Source organism: Varroa jacobsoni, unplaced genomic scaffold (assembly GCF_002532875.2).
Source record: "Varroa jacobsoni isolate VJ856 unplaced genomic scaffold, vjacob_1.0 scaffold_120, whole genome shotgun sequence".
NCBI classification, from domain to species: domain Eukaryota; kingdom Metazoa; phylum Arthropoda; class Arachnida; order Mesostigmata; family Varroidae; genus Varroa; species Varroa jacobsoni.
The window spans coordinates 477,378-493,591 of record NW_019213022.1 but is presented as its reverse complement, the minus strand read 5'-3'; the positions used below and the strand labels follow the sequence as shown (position 1 = coordinate 493,591).

General features: G+C 38.1%; 1 protein-coding gene across 2 annotated transcripts; it reads right to left on the bottom strand.

Annotated features, from left to right (window-relative positions):
• Positions 1-301: 301 nt before the first annotated feature.
• LOC111266875 (ubiquitin carboxyl-terminal hydrolase 48) lies at positions 302-15,462 on the bottom strand. Of its 2 annotated transcripts, none has more exons than XM_022844719.2 (27): positions 14,983-15,462; positions 14,180-14,222; positions 13,585-13,712; positions 13,096-13,267; positions 12,826-12,895; positions 12,479-12,557; positions 12,191-12,303; positions 11,885-12,066; positions 11,554-11,658; positions 10,669-10,768; positions 10,039-10,186; positions 9,621-9,706; positions 8,922-9,502; positions 8,364-8,519; positions 7,796-8,001; positions 7,256-7,340; positions 6,877-7,059; positions 6,416-6,654; positions 5,904-6,083; positions 5,687-5,789; positions 4,831-4,954; positions 4,474-4,670; positions 3,949-4,080; positions 3,643-3,771; positions 1,341-1,425; positions 973-1,111; positions 302-783 (listed from the first exon to the last, which is right to left on the bottom strand). In XM_022844719.2, the coding sequence occupies exons 2-26, from the start codon at positions 14,189-14,191 to the stop codon at positions 1,092-1,094; spliced, it is 3,615 nt and encodes a 1,204-aa protein (XP_022700454.1). In that variant the 5' UTR covers positions 14,192-14,222; positions 14,983-15,462; the 3' UTR covers positions 302-783; positions 973-1,091. The 2 variants fall into 2 exon arrangements, with proteins under 2 accessions (XP_022700454.1, XP_022700464.1); XM_022844729.2 differs by having other exon boundaries at positions 4,474-4,643.
• Positions 15,463-16,214: the final 752 nt, after the last annotated feature.

Below are 16,214 nucleotides of genomic sequence, written 5' to 3'. Positions count from 1 at the left end.
TAGCATATGTCAACATTATGCCAAATTTAGGAAATGGGACACTAAATGAATGATTTCGGTGAGAAAAGCCGTACAATACTTTTTCGGTTTTAAGTAGTGAATATATATATTCTCAGAACACCCTTGACTCTTGATAATTTGCAACATATAACTGCCAGTGATTCGCTATCACGAAAGCCAAGGCAAGCAATAGTGGAGCTTTGCATGCAAAAAGATCTAAGTCCATCTTGACACACTCACACTTTGTAAGATCGATATACTTGGAGGGATATAGGCAGCAACAAATAAAAACATAACGGCAGTAGATTCTCGTATAACTTTATATTTATGTTTATTCTTACTTAATTATATTTCCAATCGTCGTTAGATCCTCTATGTCTCTGACGTGCTAAACGTCCTGTTTTCATATCCCTCTAGATCCATCAACTCTACCCCACTGCGCTTAGAAGACAACATGTTACGCCCACGATATAATATGTTTATAATAATAATAAAAGGAATAATACTAATAGTAATACAACGAGAGAACTTTTTACAAAGTAACAGCAAGCCAGGAGTACAACCTTATTTTGCCGTCATATTCTTATTGGGCAGATCTTTAGGTCTACCTACAGAAAAGACACTTGTCATATATGTACTCCTCCGAGATTAAGCTCATATATACATATTTTTCCGGCATAATTCCCCGTTCGCATCGTAGCTCACGTCCAATCTCAGAAGTGGTAGCTTTACACAAAGGCAGCAAATCTGCGTTTACTTCCTCATCGTCTGTGTATGAATAACCTGTTTTTTGGAACAAAAATCAATAAAAAACGTGTAAAATATTAGAAACAAAAGAACAATATCAGTGCAGTCAAACAGGCAATCGTACACACATATACACAGAATCATGCCCATCCACACGATGAATCGACGAATCAAGCCGATCCACACACTACACGATAATATTATATCCGCAGATAAGGTATTAACCTTGAATAGCAGAAATGTACAACTTCAGTAAAATTAGCGTTATAAATAACGCTAACACGATCATTATTGAAGTATGCTTCGACAGCATTTTGCGAAAAGCACGCGAAGTGTGCGCAAATTCATCCCATCAGCTTCGTGCCTACAAAACGAATGATACAGTTATATCAGATCAATATCGAAATAGTTCATTCAGAAAATATTACTTGCCCCAAGAATAAATATGTAAACGTTCGTATCGATATATAATCTAAGCAAAAGTGAACAAGGCAAATTATAGACAGGTGCATCAAAATAAATATTTACTACAACGCAGACAGACACACAATAATAATAATAAGTGGTTATCTTTTAAATAAGTGAAAACTTACCCGCGAAGCCATGTTCTACTTTCTTAGTCCGTTTTTTACTAGGCTCCTGATCATCGTCGGGCTCGTCTGCGTCTTCATTCCTCTCCTACGTCAAAATAGAGAAAAAAGATAAATACCGAGGCCATGTTGAAAATTTAGACACTTCAAAGGGTGACACACTAAACTCATCGAGATGTATTCATTATATATAGATGTTCTAGTCTTTTTTTAAATAGTAAGTCCTCATAAACTTCAGGTATCCTGAAAAAAATATTTTCAAATCGAGCTTTGTCTTTTTGGTCGAGATTTTTTGACTCATTCGTCATTCGAAAAATATGTACATGTAGAAGGGAGCTTACTTTTTGTTTCGTTCAAAAATACAAGCAGTAATATATTAAATTATTATATAAATAAAATATATAAAGCAGGGTTGAAATACAATTCATTACGCATGATTTCCTGCTTAAAGCTTGTCTATTCTGGTTAAAGGTTTATAAGTATCTGTGTAGAACTGTCGGTATACACCTCATTGATTCGGTAACACCCAAGCCCTAGTAAATTCATTGAAATGGACAGACAGGCATTAGCTGGGGAGCATAACATTTCGTGGGTACAATGTCTGTTTGTATACAAAAATCCAAATATTAGAATTCCGAATAACTGAATAGAAAGGTGACTTGAATATCGGCTTTTGAGAAATTTTCTTTTTAAATATTGATGACAGACCCTCTATGGGCTCTTTGAAAACAACTGCTGAGTGTGATAATAGTGAAAATCTAAATGATCTGCCATAAGCTTGACCTAAAAAGTTACCATTCTTGTGTGCCACACCGAAGCGAACTACTGAATTTTTGTTTCAGGTTTTTTCAATTTAATCAGCCTGAGGTTTTCCTGAATATGTCCTCCTAAAGACGAACTAGTTTCTCGGAATGTTCGTACAAGTTGCCTCAAGCTAGTATCTAACAGCGCACCTTTCTCTACAGACTGCTTACGAAGTTCCCGTAAGGCTTTTAACTAACAAACAATGCGCTTCGGCACCGTAAAGTGCTTTACAATGTGAACAAACTGCGATCCTCAAACGTTCGATCACTTTTAAAATGACAACACTTTTCTCCTTTTATAGAAAAGACTTGCATCTAGAGCAAATTCGAAAAGGATTCGCACATGGTTTCTATCCCCTATTGCCGTTATAAAAATTGTTGAGATAGTAACAAGTCATGATTGGTCGCGGAGTTCAAAATGGCTTTGGAAGAGTACACCATCTTCAAAACATTGATAACTGCCGAGGACTCAGATACACGGCGTATTTACTGGGGAGTCTGGGAAAATGAACTCACTCTTCAGGGATAGAAAATTTTATACACCGAGTATTGTTCCTCCGGCAGTCATAGCTCTGATTCGAATAATCTCAACACAAACAGATAGCCGCGACTTCATTACATGTATGTGTAGACAAACCCATCCACTTTATGGAAGACTTCTAGATCAAACCAACGCAAAAATCGGTACTGATTTATGTAGGAATCCGCTATATTTCAGGTATTCGAATCTCCTCAGTGAATTTGTGTTAAACGTAAACTCTCTATGACTGGCGGGAAAGGCTGTCTACTGGCGACAGTAGACCGGTCAAAGACCTCGGGTTATTGCCAAGGTAAATTGACCAGAATTGGATCCTTTGAACATAAGTTATGCTGTTTAGTTCCAACAAAAGAGGGTCCCAAGCCGAACGCATTGCAACAGCATTCTCCTGCTTTACATAGGCTTCGTCGGTTGGCTGATTTCAAAGGATAAAAACTTCTAGCAGCCGCCGCGTTCCTCTTATCTTTTTAGACATTATATAAACAATAAGACTGACACAGATAAACCAGCTGCTATGCAGGAATTAAATTATTAATAAATTAATTAAAAAAAAATTTAAATAAGCTAATATTCAGACAGTAATTGGATTGATCGATCGCAACCTGTTTTTATCTGATATTCAAAATCTTATAAATGCGACTTCTCTTAAATCAGCAAAACTTGGGGGACTGTTCGGAGTTCGACATAAAAACTGAATCAAATTCAGCTCATACTGTTCGCCTTTCTTAGATGGACATTATTTTATATATTGCCCTCTTCAAAAAGCCATGTGCGATCAAAATAAATAGGGTAAAATGGCAACAATCGATTTGAAAATTTTTTCCCAGTACTGTTAGTTGGGAAGCACGCAGCACATAGTACATAATTAAAACACGCATTTGACTTTTTGTTTTAATTATAATATAATAATAATAATAATAAAATAATATAAAATTTAATAAGTAGTAGCAGCATTTTTACCTACCCCGATATAGATGACCGAGCCGGGTTTAAGACCAATATCTTTCAGCAGTACGTCGCCCTCGGCCTCAATCATATAACCATTAAGAACGATTACTTGAAGCAGTGGGCTGATATTGAACAGTGTCATTAACTGAAAAATTCAAAACGAACGCAGTTAATGGCAATATAAGCTACTGTCAGGACTATACGCATAAACGTATTTTAAAAGATTTCTAAACATGCTTTTTGGGAAAGACTAGCAAGTGTGAAATTTTGTACGCAAAGTGCGCCGGGATGGGAACTTCAAAATATACGCAGTAACAAAAACCTTGACTTTGAGGTCGACGAATTTATCGTCTGAGCTTATCTGCACCAGACGATTTCCTTTGACGCGTTTACCACGACCAAGAAGTGGTTGTTTTGCCTGCGCTACCGTGTCGCTCGATCTCTGTTCAAGACCCTGAAAGAAATATATTGATTTTCCATATACAGTTCACAAGGTATTCGGTTATTTGATTCTTTAGAATTCGCTCACGTACTTTAGATAGCTAGCTAGAACGCAGTTATCGATAAACTTCTTTTTTTCTAAACCAAAAATAGACTTGTTCCAAGGTCTGTAATATGATAAATTTGCAAAGAGTCTAGAAAGCTTGAACTTTTCTCATCTCGAAGACTTATAAGGGCAGATTTGGAATGGGCCCAATACAGGCTGCATTATTTGGTACATGACCCACTAGAAGCATGATGTTCTAACATATTAATAATGCCAATACTGACGGCAGTATTATCAATATCACTAATAATATATTTCGTATGTTAGTAAATATTAATTGTTAAATCCAAGTATTCTCACCTCAGCTGTTTCCGCCTGGTCTTGAACCTGTTCCGATCTTGTAGGCAAGATCTTATTTGTTAACAGCTCGTCTAACGGAACCAATTGTACAGTGACCCATTCGTTCTGGAAGCTCAAGGCAGCCTGCTTGGCTTTTGTCCGAACATCTGCGACGCAGGGTTCGCATACCGCTGGAAAAAAAAATCTTAGAACTCGAGCTCGAAACACAAAAATCGGAAATTATCAACCAAAATGTGCTCGGATGTTAGATAAACGAATGGAGCTGTTTAAACATGCCTTTCTTTTTTGACACCTTTTGATCGGTTCGAGTTCTGCATTGAAGTAGGCATTAACGTAAAGAGCTAACCATCAACCCACCAGGCTCGTAAGATAGAAGCGCTGTCTCGTTTGGTTCAGCAAGTTCTCGCGTGACTTCAACCGTACCATGTACAGCAAATTCTTCACAAAGTAAGTTCCATTCTGCGTCCGACAAAAAAATTACCTTAAAAATAAAAATCAACAAAAAAAACATATTAATTGTATGTTTGTTAACCATCTCAAGCTAGCAAAAGCAAAGTTTGGCTTTTTGACACGAGCGCTGTATAAAACACACGCCCTACAGCAAACTTCGAGTAAAACGTGATATGAGAACGATTCTATTTGTTCCTAATACACTGAATAAGGGCATTGGGTCTCGCCATTCATAAAAGTTGAAGTCACTCAGCGCCAATACCTTTGCGTTGAGCTATAAAGTCTGTAGCACGCTATTATTAAACTATTATACAAATATGGAATGTAGTGAAATTTGTTTTGGTGGACCATAGGTGCGCAGTCAGCTGAAATTGGGAATACAATTATTTAGAAAAATCCGGAAGTCTGAGTCACATATGCGGTTGAAGCTGATGCCGAATTATAAAATGTACAGATCTCTGATCGCTGATACTAGTACGTGTCACCTTTCTATAAAAAAGCATATTGCTTGGGAGTACCGGCTTGTTGTGCAGCATTCAAATACAAATACACCATTTTATTTTACAACAGAGAACCTAACATCTGCTAAATAAATAAATGCAGATTTAGAAAACAAGGCTCAAATGTTGTTTCAAAAACACATTTGATCTCTGAATCCAAAAGACTTATCGATAATCATCAGCTCTAGACATCTGAATGAGTACATTTGTTGAGTTTTCGTTTGATCCCGACAACCTATGTAATTTAACAAAATAACACTCACTTCTTCCGGCAAAAGCCCACCTGACACCAATACGGGCTGATCGATGAGAGTGCCCCCATGAGGACATAGAAGTTTATTTCGGAAGCCGGTAGGCCGAGGTCCCCTGCAATCAAGGTACGATTTAATTACTCCCGATACCTATGTGCACACCTCGCCTATATACATAAACTCCTACTTTGACTATTTGATACTCCAAGTTTTTGATTGTTGGCTAAACCTTGGGTAACGCAGGAACTTTCGCAAGATATCAGCTTGTTCCGCATGTAAAAGATGCCCCTTTAGCTTGTCAGTTTCAAATGACCGTCGCGCTTTCATCAGACCACTAAGACGAGCACGCAAACCAACTGCCGTGTCCTTCCGCTCGGCCTGTGCTGCCTGGGCTTCCTCCGACTCTTCCCTGAAATTGCAAGAAATACACAATAAGCTGAAGGCGTTGTAGTATTATTACTGGAATGTTTTAATTTTTTAGAAATAGTGCTACAATCGGTGAGAAACCGTACTTTGTCAAGAGCATGTGATATTCTACACACGGTTATTTTTGCTCAAAAACAGAATTCTCCGCGCATGTTCACAGCAGCCGGTAAGTCGTTCGTATTCGTGATTACTACATTATCGGTATGCCTTTTATCTTAATTCTTTGCCGTGCCTTCTCGTGCTGGGAAAAGACGATCCATTAGAAGACGTAACATATAGACACGAGACGGCTACTAATAGTTGATAAGTACTTACATACATAAAGCACAATCCGGGTGATCGCACGGAAACTCCGCGCAATCAGGAAAATATTGCCTAATAAGACGCCACGCGTCTTGTGGAATCTGTTTGCGAGATTTTAGCCCTAAGCTACCGTGTTCGCACAGGAGTTCTCCGTTGAAGTCTTCGTTTGCGTCATCAGTTCGTAAACCCAACTCTCGTGTCAGCCGTCGCTCTACCATTTTGTCCCATGATTGTAACGCCCGATTACTGATCTAAAGGAAAAAATGGAACGAGAAATTCCAACACTACACCTAGTATTTAACACTTGTGATAGGCAACAATTGTGATTTTAATACTGATACCTTTTCGAACGATTTAGGACTCCCGAGTAAAAAAACTGTTATACATGCATATTAGTATATAGAGGAACTACATCCCGAAAACTACGACTGATAAATGATACTTTTTAAAAATGGGTCACCAGAAATACTTACCCAGTACATTGGTTGGTCTTTCGTGCGAAGAAGTTTACCGAAATTCTTCTTGTCTACAGCAAGGCGACCGGCTAATAAGGTTCTGCGAGCCAGACCAATGACACATTCACGACACAACTCTTGTGGTACATCTTGTTGTCGTAAAAGGTCTGCTTCTACCAGCTGATGTTTTTGGCATAGTTCCTGGCACAGTGCCAAATATACCACAACCAAAAATTATAATCCATGTAAAATGCCACTGTTTACTCAAAAAGCTACCAACTATTCAAGTGTACAATAACGATTTGAAATAAAGAAGAATATCAACGAAAATAGCTTATAATAGAAATGGTAGTAAACATTATGTTCGACATAACAAAAGATTTGTTTTTTCCCATACTTTAAGTAACTTAGCTCCGTCATTTGAGATGATTTTAAGGCCTGTAGCATCCGGTGCTAATCGCCCGTGTGGACAACGAATGGACCTGAAACAGGGTGAAAGATCAATTACTACATTGTATGGCTAAGCTACTGTCGACACCCAAGATGCTTCTTAACTATCAAATTCGAATAGCTAGCTGTTTACGGCTATTCTGTATCCATTGTTATTCTCACTCGCCCTTTTCTAGTAGTGGTTATAATTATTGGTGTCATTCATATTGATCTAACTTATATCACATTGTTACACAAACGGCTAATTTATGAAGCTCACTTTTCCTTGTTGGTTTCAAGGCCAAATACCTAAATAACTAACTTAAAAAAGTATCTGAAACTGTCGCTATATACCTATTATTAAACAAATTTCATTGGCTTTAAATGTTGGAATATGTTCCGACATTTTTATGTATTAGCATCCTAAGTAGGATTTTTATTCTCTTATAGAAAAACCGAAAACCGCTGTTCGGACATAAATGACACTCCAGTACAAAGTTTTACGTACCTTGTAAGATCATCTGGTTCATCATCTTCCTCCTGGGCACCGTCCTTTTGAACTTCTGAGCCAATAACAGCAGATTTACGATTTCGATTTTTTGACCTTTTCTCTAATAAGTTCGTAGTCTCTTCAACAATAGGTTTAGCTTCAGCGGAAGAAGAGTGCACAGTCACCTGTTCTTCATTTAATTTTTTTATGAGCTCTCGAGTAGCCTGCAAATCGGGGAATGTAACACAGGTATCAACGTAATTATAAGATATATAGCAGATATAATATTAGCTTCTGTGTACAAGTTGCAATATTTAGATGCCTCAATTTTCGAATGCCTTAATATATATATATATATATATATAATTTTGTTAACTGTCTTTTAATCTAAAATCTTTCGAAGGACATTTTAACTATATATTGATCAGTCGCAGCAGCACAGTTAATGGCGCTCTTAAAGTGAACTCTCTTAATGATCAATTGACTAACGTTATTAATCTGAACTACACTATTAAAGTTAGCTTAAAAAGTTCTGCCTAAACTGGCTGGAAATGTTCTCCAGCTCATTGTCAACTGTTAAACGAACCCTTATCCACGCAACCAGAAAAGAAGTTTCAACAAAGCATGGTTGCTTTCCATCTTCTGGGATGAATGTGAGTTGCTTCGATACCTCTACAAGTTCGGCCCGAAGTTCTTGAGCCTGCAAAGCAGCTTTTGAACGCAGGGCAGCGGCCTCAGCTTCCTAACAAATATAATACAGATAATACATTATCTACGTATTTAGTTTTACTTTAATTTTGGAAAGCGCTTACTAGATATTTACTACTTACTTTTTACCATGAAGTGTTTACCATATTCCAATTTCGATTTTTTGAGCAAGTGGTAACTAACTCTCACAATTATTATTTTTATTGGCATACAGTAACTAGTGAAACTGAACAGTATACAAATAACGCTGCGTCTTTCATACCCTAAGGCTACGATACTTCATAAATTCTTCTGTGACTTCTATCTTATATTCAAAAACAAGTTCTGTAATTACAATTAGCATTAAAGTCATAGTTAACCAGAAAGCGTATTAATTCTTTACTACCTAGAGAATGCAGAAAATAGATGAAAACATCGTTTTTATGAACAACATTACCAGAGATGCGAATTCAGCTGCTTCCATATCAATAATATTTTGTAGATAATTGAGTAATGGGGGACTTTGCGCTACGATAGGTTTTCTTGCTCTTGCAGCAGCGCCACCACCATCAGTATTCTGCCCTAATGAATTGTCGGTTTTTCGTTTCTCATAGACAAGAAGGTATGCTCCCGTAGAGGAAAGCTCATTGTCGGACTTCTTAACTTCATCTTCGTCAGCAGCGCTCAACTTTTTCTCTTCACTACCACTTTTGTCTGCGAAATTGAACGACTTCTTAGGGGTTTTGTTTGTCACTAATTTTGCTAGCACTAAGCCTTTTCCTTTTTCGATCTTTTCGGCTTCATCATTTTTGTTCGATGGAAAAATCGCAGATCGGTTCGTTTTGTCACTATCAACCGGTTCAGGTTTGACTGCGGCATTATTTAGAGTATTCTCGTTGTGTGCGATTGTGTGCCTCGCCTGATTGTTAGTACTAGTCAGATTCATTTTTTCGAATATTTGAATATCGTCGCCACTTCCATCGGACCCATCTGAATTCTGTCCGTTAGTCGATTCGCCCTTATGGCCGTTCGACTCACCTATAAATTATCCCAAAGTGATTCTGTGATTAGTATTCAACTTGTTGTTATGTTCATTGTTGTTGACAATTTTCCATAAATTTTGTGTTTTGAGCAGATACAGTTGTACCACACTCACCGGACGCGTCTCCATTATTATCCGTCGACAGCTCTTTGTCAAACTCCGCCCGACCTTTTGACTCTGACACTGTTCCGTCATTGAGCCTAAAACAAAAACGTGTTTACTCTGAGAATGCTGTAACCTAAACAAGTGTATTTCCAAGTTATTTTCATAAGCTCGATTTTAGTAATATCTGTATGTAGTCATTATTGAGCACTCCAAAGAAGCTGATTGTTTTAAATTAGCCTTAGTTAAATATCTCACATATTTTTTAATATTACGTTGAGCCGAGTTAGTCGCAACTTTTTTTATGCATTAATATCTTTTATGCCACCACATTAACACTAAGTGGCCGACTAGAAGTTTACGCGGACAAAGTAAAGCAAATCGGTTTTTAATTCATGAATAAAGTAATAATATTATATAATAATGTTACCTAAACCATCTTGAAGTAGTTGACAATGCGGCGTCCTCACTATGAGGCATCGTAACTTTTACGTTGGCGATGTAATGACCTGACGTGGCCGTTTGTCCAAGATGGACTAGAACGGCTTTCAAATCGTATATCAATGGACCCGGGATCCCTGTGGAGGTCGAAAACAGAGCATACATTTTAAACTTCTCATTGCGCTAGTTCTGTTGTTTAGGTTGGGCGTTATATTCCCATGTAACATCAGTTCGCTTGATCTTTAGCATGCTTGTACATTATTCATTCTTGCTTACCAGCATAAGAATACGATAATTTGTTGTTTTGTTCAACTGATGAAGATGACCCTGTCCCTTGGTGTCTACATCTGTCCTACCGTTGAATATACAACGTACTTCATCGGCCTAGCTGTTACGTAATACTCTCTTCTGGCTAAATGCTATTCACCCATGTTCCCATTCGAGTAACCGACTGTATACACATTTTAGGAAAGATTTCTAATCTGAGAGCATTAATAATTACCTTACTAAGCTTCATTAGTTTATATGCTTCATAAATCGCTAAAGTGTTATTTCTAAAGTGGAACGGAGAATCTTCTCACAAAGTGCCTGATGAAACTTTGAGTAAAATGTTACTAACCTTTGACAAAGGTTGCCATGTCAAGTCTAGGGGGAAACCTCACCGTAGCCTTTATCTTTTTACGGGTTCCAGTCTTGATATCGAATCTGTATCGCTGAAGCTATTTAACACAAATAAAAAAATGACGCATTTCAGAATAATGGTGCTTAGAGCTTATAAAGCACTTTCATACGGCGAAAAAGTATGTGCACATAACATACTTAAAAAAAGTTTCCTTTGCGTTTTTTTTTTAATCTTCTATGTGAGCAATATGTAATACTATAGCAGAACCCGCAAGCTTCGGAGACTGTTTTACTATTAAATACATTTTATTTTACCTGTATAAATGTAAAAGATTAATCATATTATATAGTTAACCTCGAATAGCGACTAGTCATTAAGTAATAATATTGATAGACACAAAATTTGTTTGTTCAACTAGTTTGAACACATTTTTTTCCCGTAACACAAGTTGATCACATTTATTTACACAATAGAGTTTTCATAGAAATATACGTTTTTACATCTGATAACACATTAGCGCGGACGATGCTGATGATCATTTTGGTGTCTCTAGGCGTTAGCGAGGTGTAATCTTTAAATGCAAAAAACGAGAAACTGCTGCCAAGAAAGAAGCTTAATTGCAACCATCCAAATTGATACTACACTTTGTGGATATAAATAAATCTTGTTCCGCAAAATCAACAATATTTGCCCAGTTGGCTTATTTTCTAGACTGCGTTTTCCGAATGAAACTTTAGCAACTTATGAAAAATCAGCCCAATCATTCCACTGGTCCGCAAGTCGTTCTGAATCTGGCAAACCTGGGTATTTAGACTTTTAGTAGTATAGTAGATGTACGTTGAAACCGTCTGACCATGTTCATACAAAGCAGCTATTACAAACCTGAAGATTTAGCACGGGTGGTAATGCTACAAGTTCTTCGTAACTTGCTGCTCCCCCGGTACCAGAACACGTGTAACATCGGAACTCGCAGTCCATGTTCTTTTTCTAAAACACAAGCCAAAATAAAAAGTGCATCAAATTTTATACAGTCAAATAGCTATGCCATACGATCTCATGTAGAGAAGTTGCATACCTGGAAGTACGTAAGCGCTCACTAGCTTTTGAAGTATATTTTATATATATTTATTTTAAATACAGTGTCCCTAGTATCGAAATACTGTCATGGCCTTGAATATGTAAATACGCTCGAATGGACCACCGGCAAAACTACCTGTCCAAGCGCTCGCAGGCATTGCTGAATACTCCGCACGCCTTGAATATTAAGATTGAGGCGGAAGAACACATCACGGGATCGGCGAGCGCCGTTACAGAGTTGGCACTCAACGACGTTGACCAGCTCCCCACGAAAGACCTCTTCCAGTTCGCTAGCTAAGGACTGATCTGGGTACATACCTAAATGAATGAACGAAAGCCGATAAATTGTTATCAAATGGTATCATTGTCATTAATACGCATCTCACAATCATTATCAATATACCTGATCATGTACTATCGGACGTATCCTTCAAATACTTACGAAGCTGTTCCACTATTCGAGTGAAGAGCAAGTCGGCGAGCTCCGACGCATCCTGCTGATAGTCGATGTCAAGGCCTAAAAACTCGACAAACGCCGTGGGGTCCACTGTATCTCTATAAAAAAAATCTAAACTGTTACAAGGTTTAATTAAAACAAAAGGTAGAGACGATATGGATTACCATGTACTAAAACAGCGTGACGAGAGCCATGAATTAAGCACTGTTATACAATATTTACATGAACTGATACATATATTGTAAAATTTTTTTTTAGTCACTTGATGCGTACTTAGGAGATTTTAGAAGCCGCGCAAATACCAGCTGCAGATGTCCAATAATAGTCTGTGGCACAGTAGGGGTTGAATCGCCTAAAATGTAACAGCAAAAAAATTACTTTTGATTCAACCGTCAGAAAAGCAAGATACCAGCTTAGTGGTTTACGAATCCCATTACGTTCTCTCAAAGAATTTGATTTAACACTTCATATTCTTATCTCAACGATATGGTTTACAAGACTAAGATGATTACACTCCACATTGATCACACATTCTTCATTACACAAACTCTGATGCTTTGGACCAGTCCCCTAATGGGTTACTTACTTCGAAATCCTTAACGAGATGTAAACGAACTTACTTTCGCCAGGATCAATATTTCGATCCCATTTCAAAATAAGTCTGCGGAACTCCTGATCATGGAACCAGACCTAAAATATATCGGTAAATATATACATTAAAAGCCGTCAGAATGAGACACGTTAAACCCTTAATTGTCTAGCCTTTCCATTCTGCGCGATAGGCTACACATTTAAGGTTAGTTTTTTTTTTTTTTTTCATACCAGATTGCCCTCCATAGAACTACGCCAAGCTGTGACGACAAAAGTTATGAAAAATCCAGCCCACACACCTGCAAGAGACTATTGACGTAGCAGGTAGCACCAAGGTTACGAAGTCCTGCCGGAATATCCCGACGCGCTCCTTTTACTGGGGCCTCTGTAGATAATGTTTTATCAAGTGTAGCTGCCAATCCGGCGCCGTTAAGACCGGATAAACAACGCGGATTAGCAGCACAAGGTCGTCTGAAATACGACCCATGATCCCACAGAAGTATACGTATCAAACATGCTATATCTTTTGTTGGGAATACGTGTACTGTATACTGTGTGGCACCGAGTTATTTATTCAATAGAAAAAAAACGTATTAACGAAAATATCTTCATTTTAAATATAATGATAATCTATAATAGATGTTATATTTCATATGATTGAATTCGCGATAGTAATGAAACAGACAATAAAGCAGGTAAATAAATAGTCCATGATATGACTCATCTTTTGTAACAGTATAAAACGGTTTTGAATGTATATCCTGAATAGTAAAATCGATAGTACTAACTTGCAAGTACCGTTGACACAATGATCAAATGTCAATCGATATGTTTGTTTGACCTCGTTTAGAGTGACTGCTGCGCTGATATCTGAAACGCCTTCAATCCAATCTAATGCCAACTTGTCAAACTGAACCTATATTTATTTAAAGCACATGCAAAATCATAAAAGAAAACTTGTTACACGTTACTGATCTAATAATATATCTCATGGTCTCACTCCCACGCGGCAATGCTGAAGGTTGGCAGCTCGAAACAAACTCGAGTCCAGTTTCAGCATCTGCTAATATATTGGGATATTTTTATGCGATAACAATACAAATTTGGCTTGCGTATCGGTCAGCACCCTAGAACACATCCAATGAGCCCCAGAGCATCTTCAGACCAATGAGCCCTTAAAACGCACATGCCGCACTGCTCTTCTTAACGTTCCGCTCAAGAGCTACTTCGTGGCCCGAAGACAAAGCACCAATGCGATAAAAGTACTAGTAGTATAATTATAAGCGTATATTAACAGTTGGTAAGATAGTCATTTTTCCATTAGATATAGTAGAATTTTAAGACATTTCCAAAGTTATTTTCAAAGCTAATTAGTTAACTAACCTTGGTCGGCATGACGAAGCTGCGCAAGACGAAAAATCAAGACCTGAAGCGCAGAGTGTTATACATTGGGCTCATTAGTGGCTTAACCTAGGTACGCGCACTACATTTGTGATTCTACTAAAGTGCTTTTACGCGAAAGAATATTTTTTCATGGATTTTTAAGATGCGTGATAATTTATTTCTTCATTGACGACTTATTAAATATCGAAGATGGATGATTTATGGCGAAAGTATAATGAAAAATAAAATCAACCGTTAGACAAAACATTTGTTGGCACAATTACTACTCTCGTGCAAGCTGCAAATTCTAATTACAGGATCATGGTTATAGATTTGGTGTATGTATTTATAGGTAACAATTTTTTCAGTTTAAGTAGATGCTATACACTGTGAACATCGACAGCTCTCACACTAACTTTCCGATGACTTCTTCGAACTTAATATTAATTACTACTTCAAACCAGTGAGGCCCTTGAATCCCTCATCCAACGAAAATTGTATTCAATGTTCAAGCCCTTATTGTTACGTAATAGAACAATGATCTGATACTGTGACTACGCTTCGTACACTTCTCTCAATTTTTTTTTGCTTTATGCAAAAGCAACGGAGGAATAACGATTGCAGCGTACATATGTATTCCATGGCCCGCTGAATTTAGACAATCACTGCTACACTAATCGCGTGAGATTTTCTTAACGCATCCGTTTTTACCGAAAGGCAAGAAATGGCAGCAGGTCATTCTTCTTTCTTTCTATTTTTCTCCCATTCATTCTAGTCAAGCTACGTCTTCGATCTTTACTCACCAATATTTTATTCAGGGCAGCCGTTTAGGTCGCACGGCCGATTTTGCAGCAGTAGCTTTCTTATACAGCAGCCAAATCTGGCTCTTAGGGGGAGCGAGCGGCTAGCCGCCGTGGCGTTCGATTTTCTTTTTCGTTTACCTCAGGCCCCACAGGGGTCGTAGTCAGGAGAATTTGGGTACACAAAAAACCCTCCTTTGTTCACTAACACAACTCTACCACAATTCGTCGATTCAAGCACTGCGTAACGACATCAACTACACCCGCGTTGTCACTTACTGTTACTGCGTTACTAAGCACGGAACGAGAGCCCTCACTGTCACGTAGTCACACTCGTTGCTGAATATAGTTTGCTGTCTTTCTTCCTCTGAAGAACCGCCAGCGAAACGGCATCACCGCCGACCGCTGCCACCGGCACTCTCTGCCAAAACGACCGCCGGTTCTAAAATCAACAACAGCATCGTCCATAGGTGCCCCAAAATTTTGGTGTTCTGTTTGCAAACAAAAGAACCCAAGCAGACGAAAGGCGGGCCAACAATAGGTTCCGTTCTCGATCTCGGATGGTCAACATGACGGAATCAATGCTTCGAACGTAATTGAAACATTAGTTTCTCATAGATGGATTCCCACGTAACTACCTATAGGGTTGAGCTGTTTACTGAACTCTGGAACATGTCAAGATTAGCAGTGTTGTTAACACACGACTAATAAAGGCAATTTTTGAAGCAATTTAGTGCAGACGAATGTTAGTTAACATTCGTGTGCTATAACTATCATGAACATAGAGAAGACAATGAGCGAGATCCGTTTACCCATAATACCTTATACAGTTCGTTGAAATTTGTACATTGTTTCGACGATTGCTGTACTTTGATAAAGATCTCTGTACGGAACGATCCTTCGCGTTGGCTGTTGTGATGTCTTGTCTTGCCTTTAAATTGAAAAAAAAATTGATGTTCGAGTTCTACTTTAAGAAACAGAGCTACGACGATTGAAGGGTGTTTGACGGCTAATTATTGGATAAAATGAAGTACAAACTGCCATGACAGATCATATGTAACCTACTCTAGTCATTTAGGATTATTCTTTCTTTTTACGAAGACGCTTAAACGTACATCTAATATATACGTTGAAATTCTCGGATCAGTGGTCCCGTTCTGGCGATTCGACTAAGAGATCGACTCTACTGAGCAGAGTCTAGCGAAACGGTGCTACGCAATTCGCTTCAGCTTATC

Bases quoted from the DNA above. Each gene is read 5' to 3' on its own strand.
- LOC111266875 (XM_022844719.2), bottom strand. The intron at 5,790-5,903 runs GTTTAGCCAACA...CCTTGATTGCAG, and splicing joins AAGTTCCTGCGTTACCCAAG to GGGACCTCGGCCTACCGGCT. The intron at 4,955-5,686 runs GTGAGTGTTATT...TTTATTTTTAAG, and splicing joins GTGGGCTTTTGCCGGAAGAA to GTAATTTTTTTGTCGGACGC.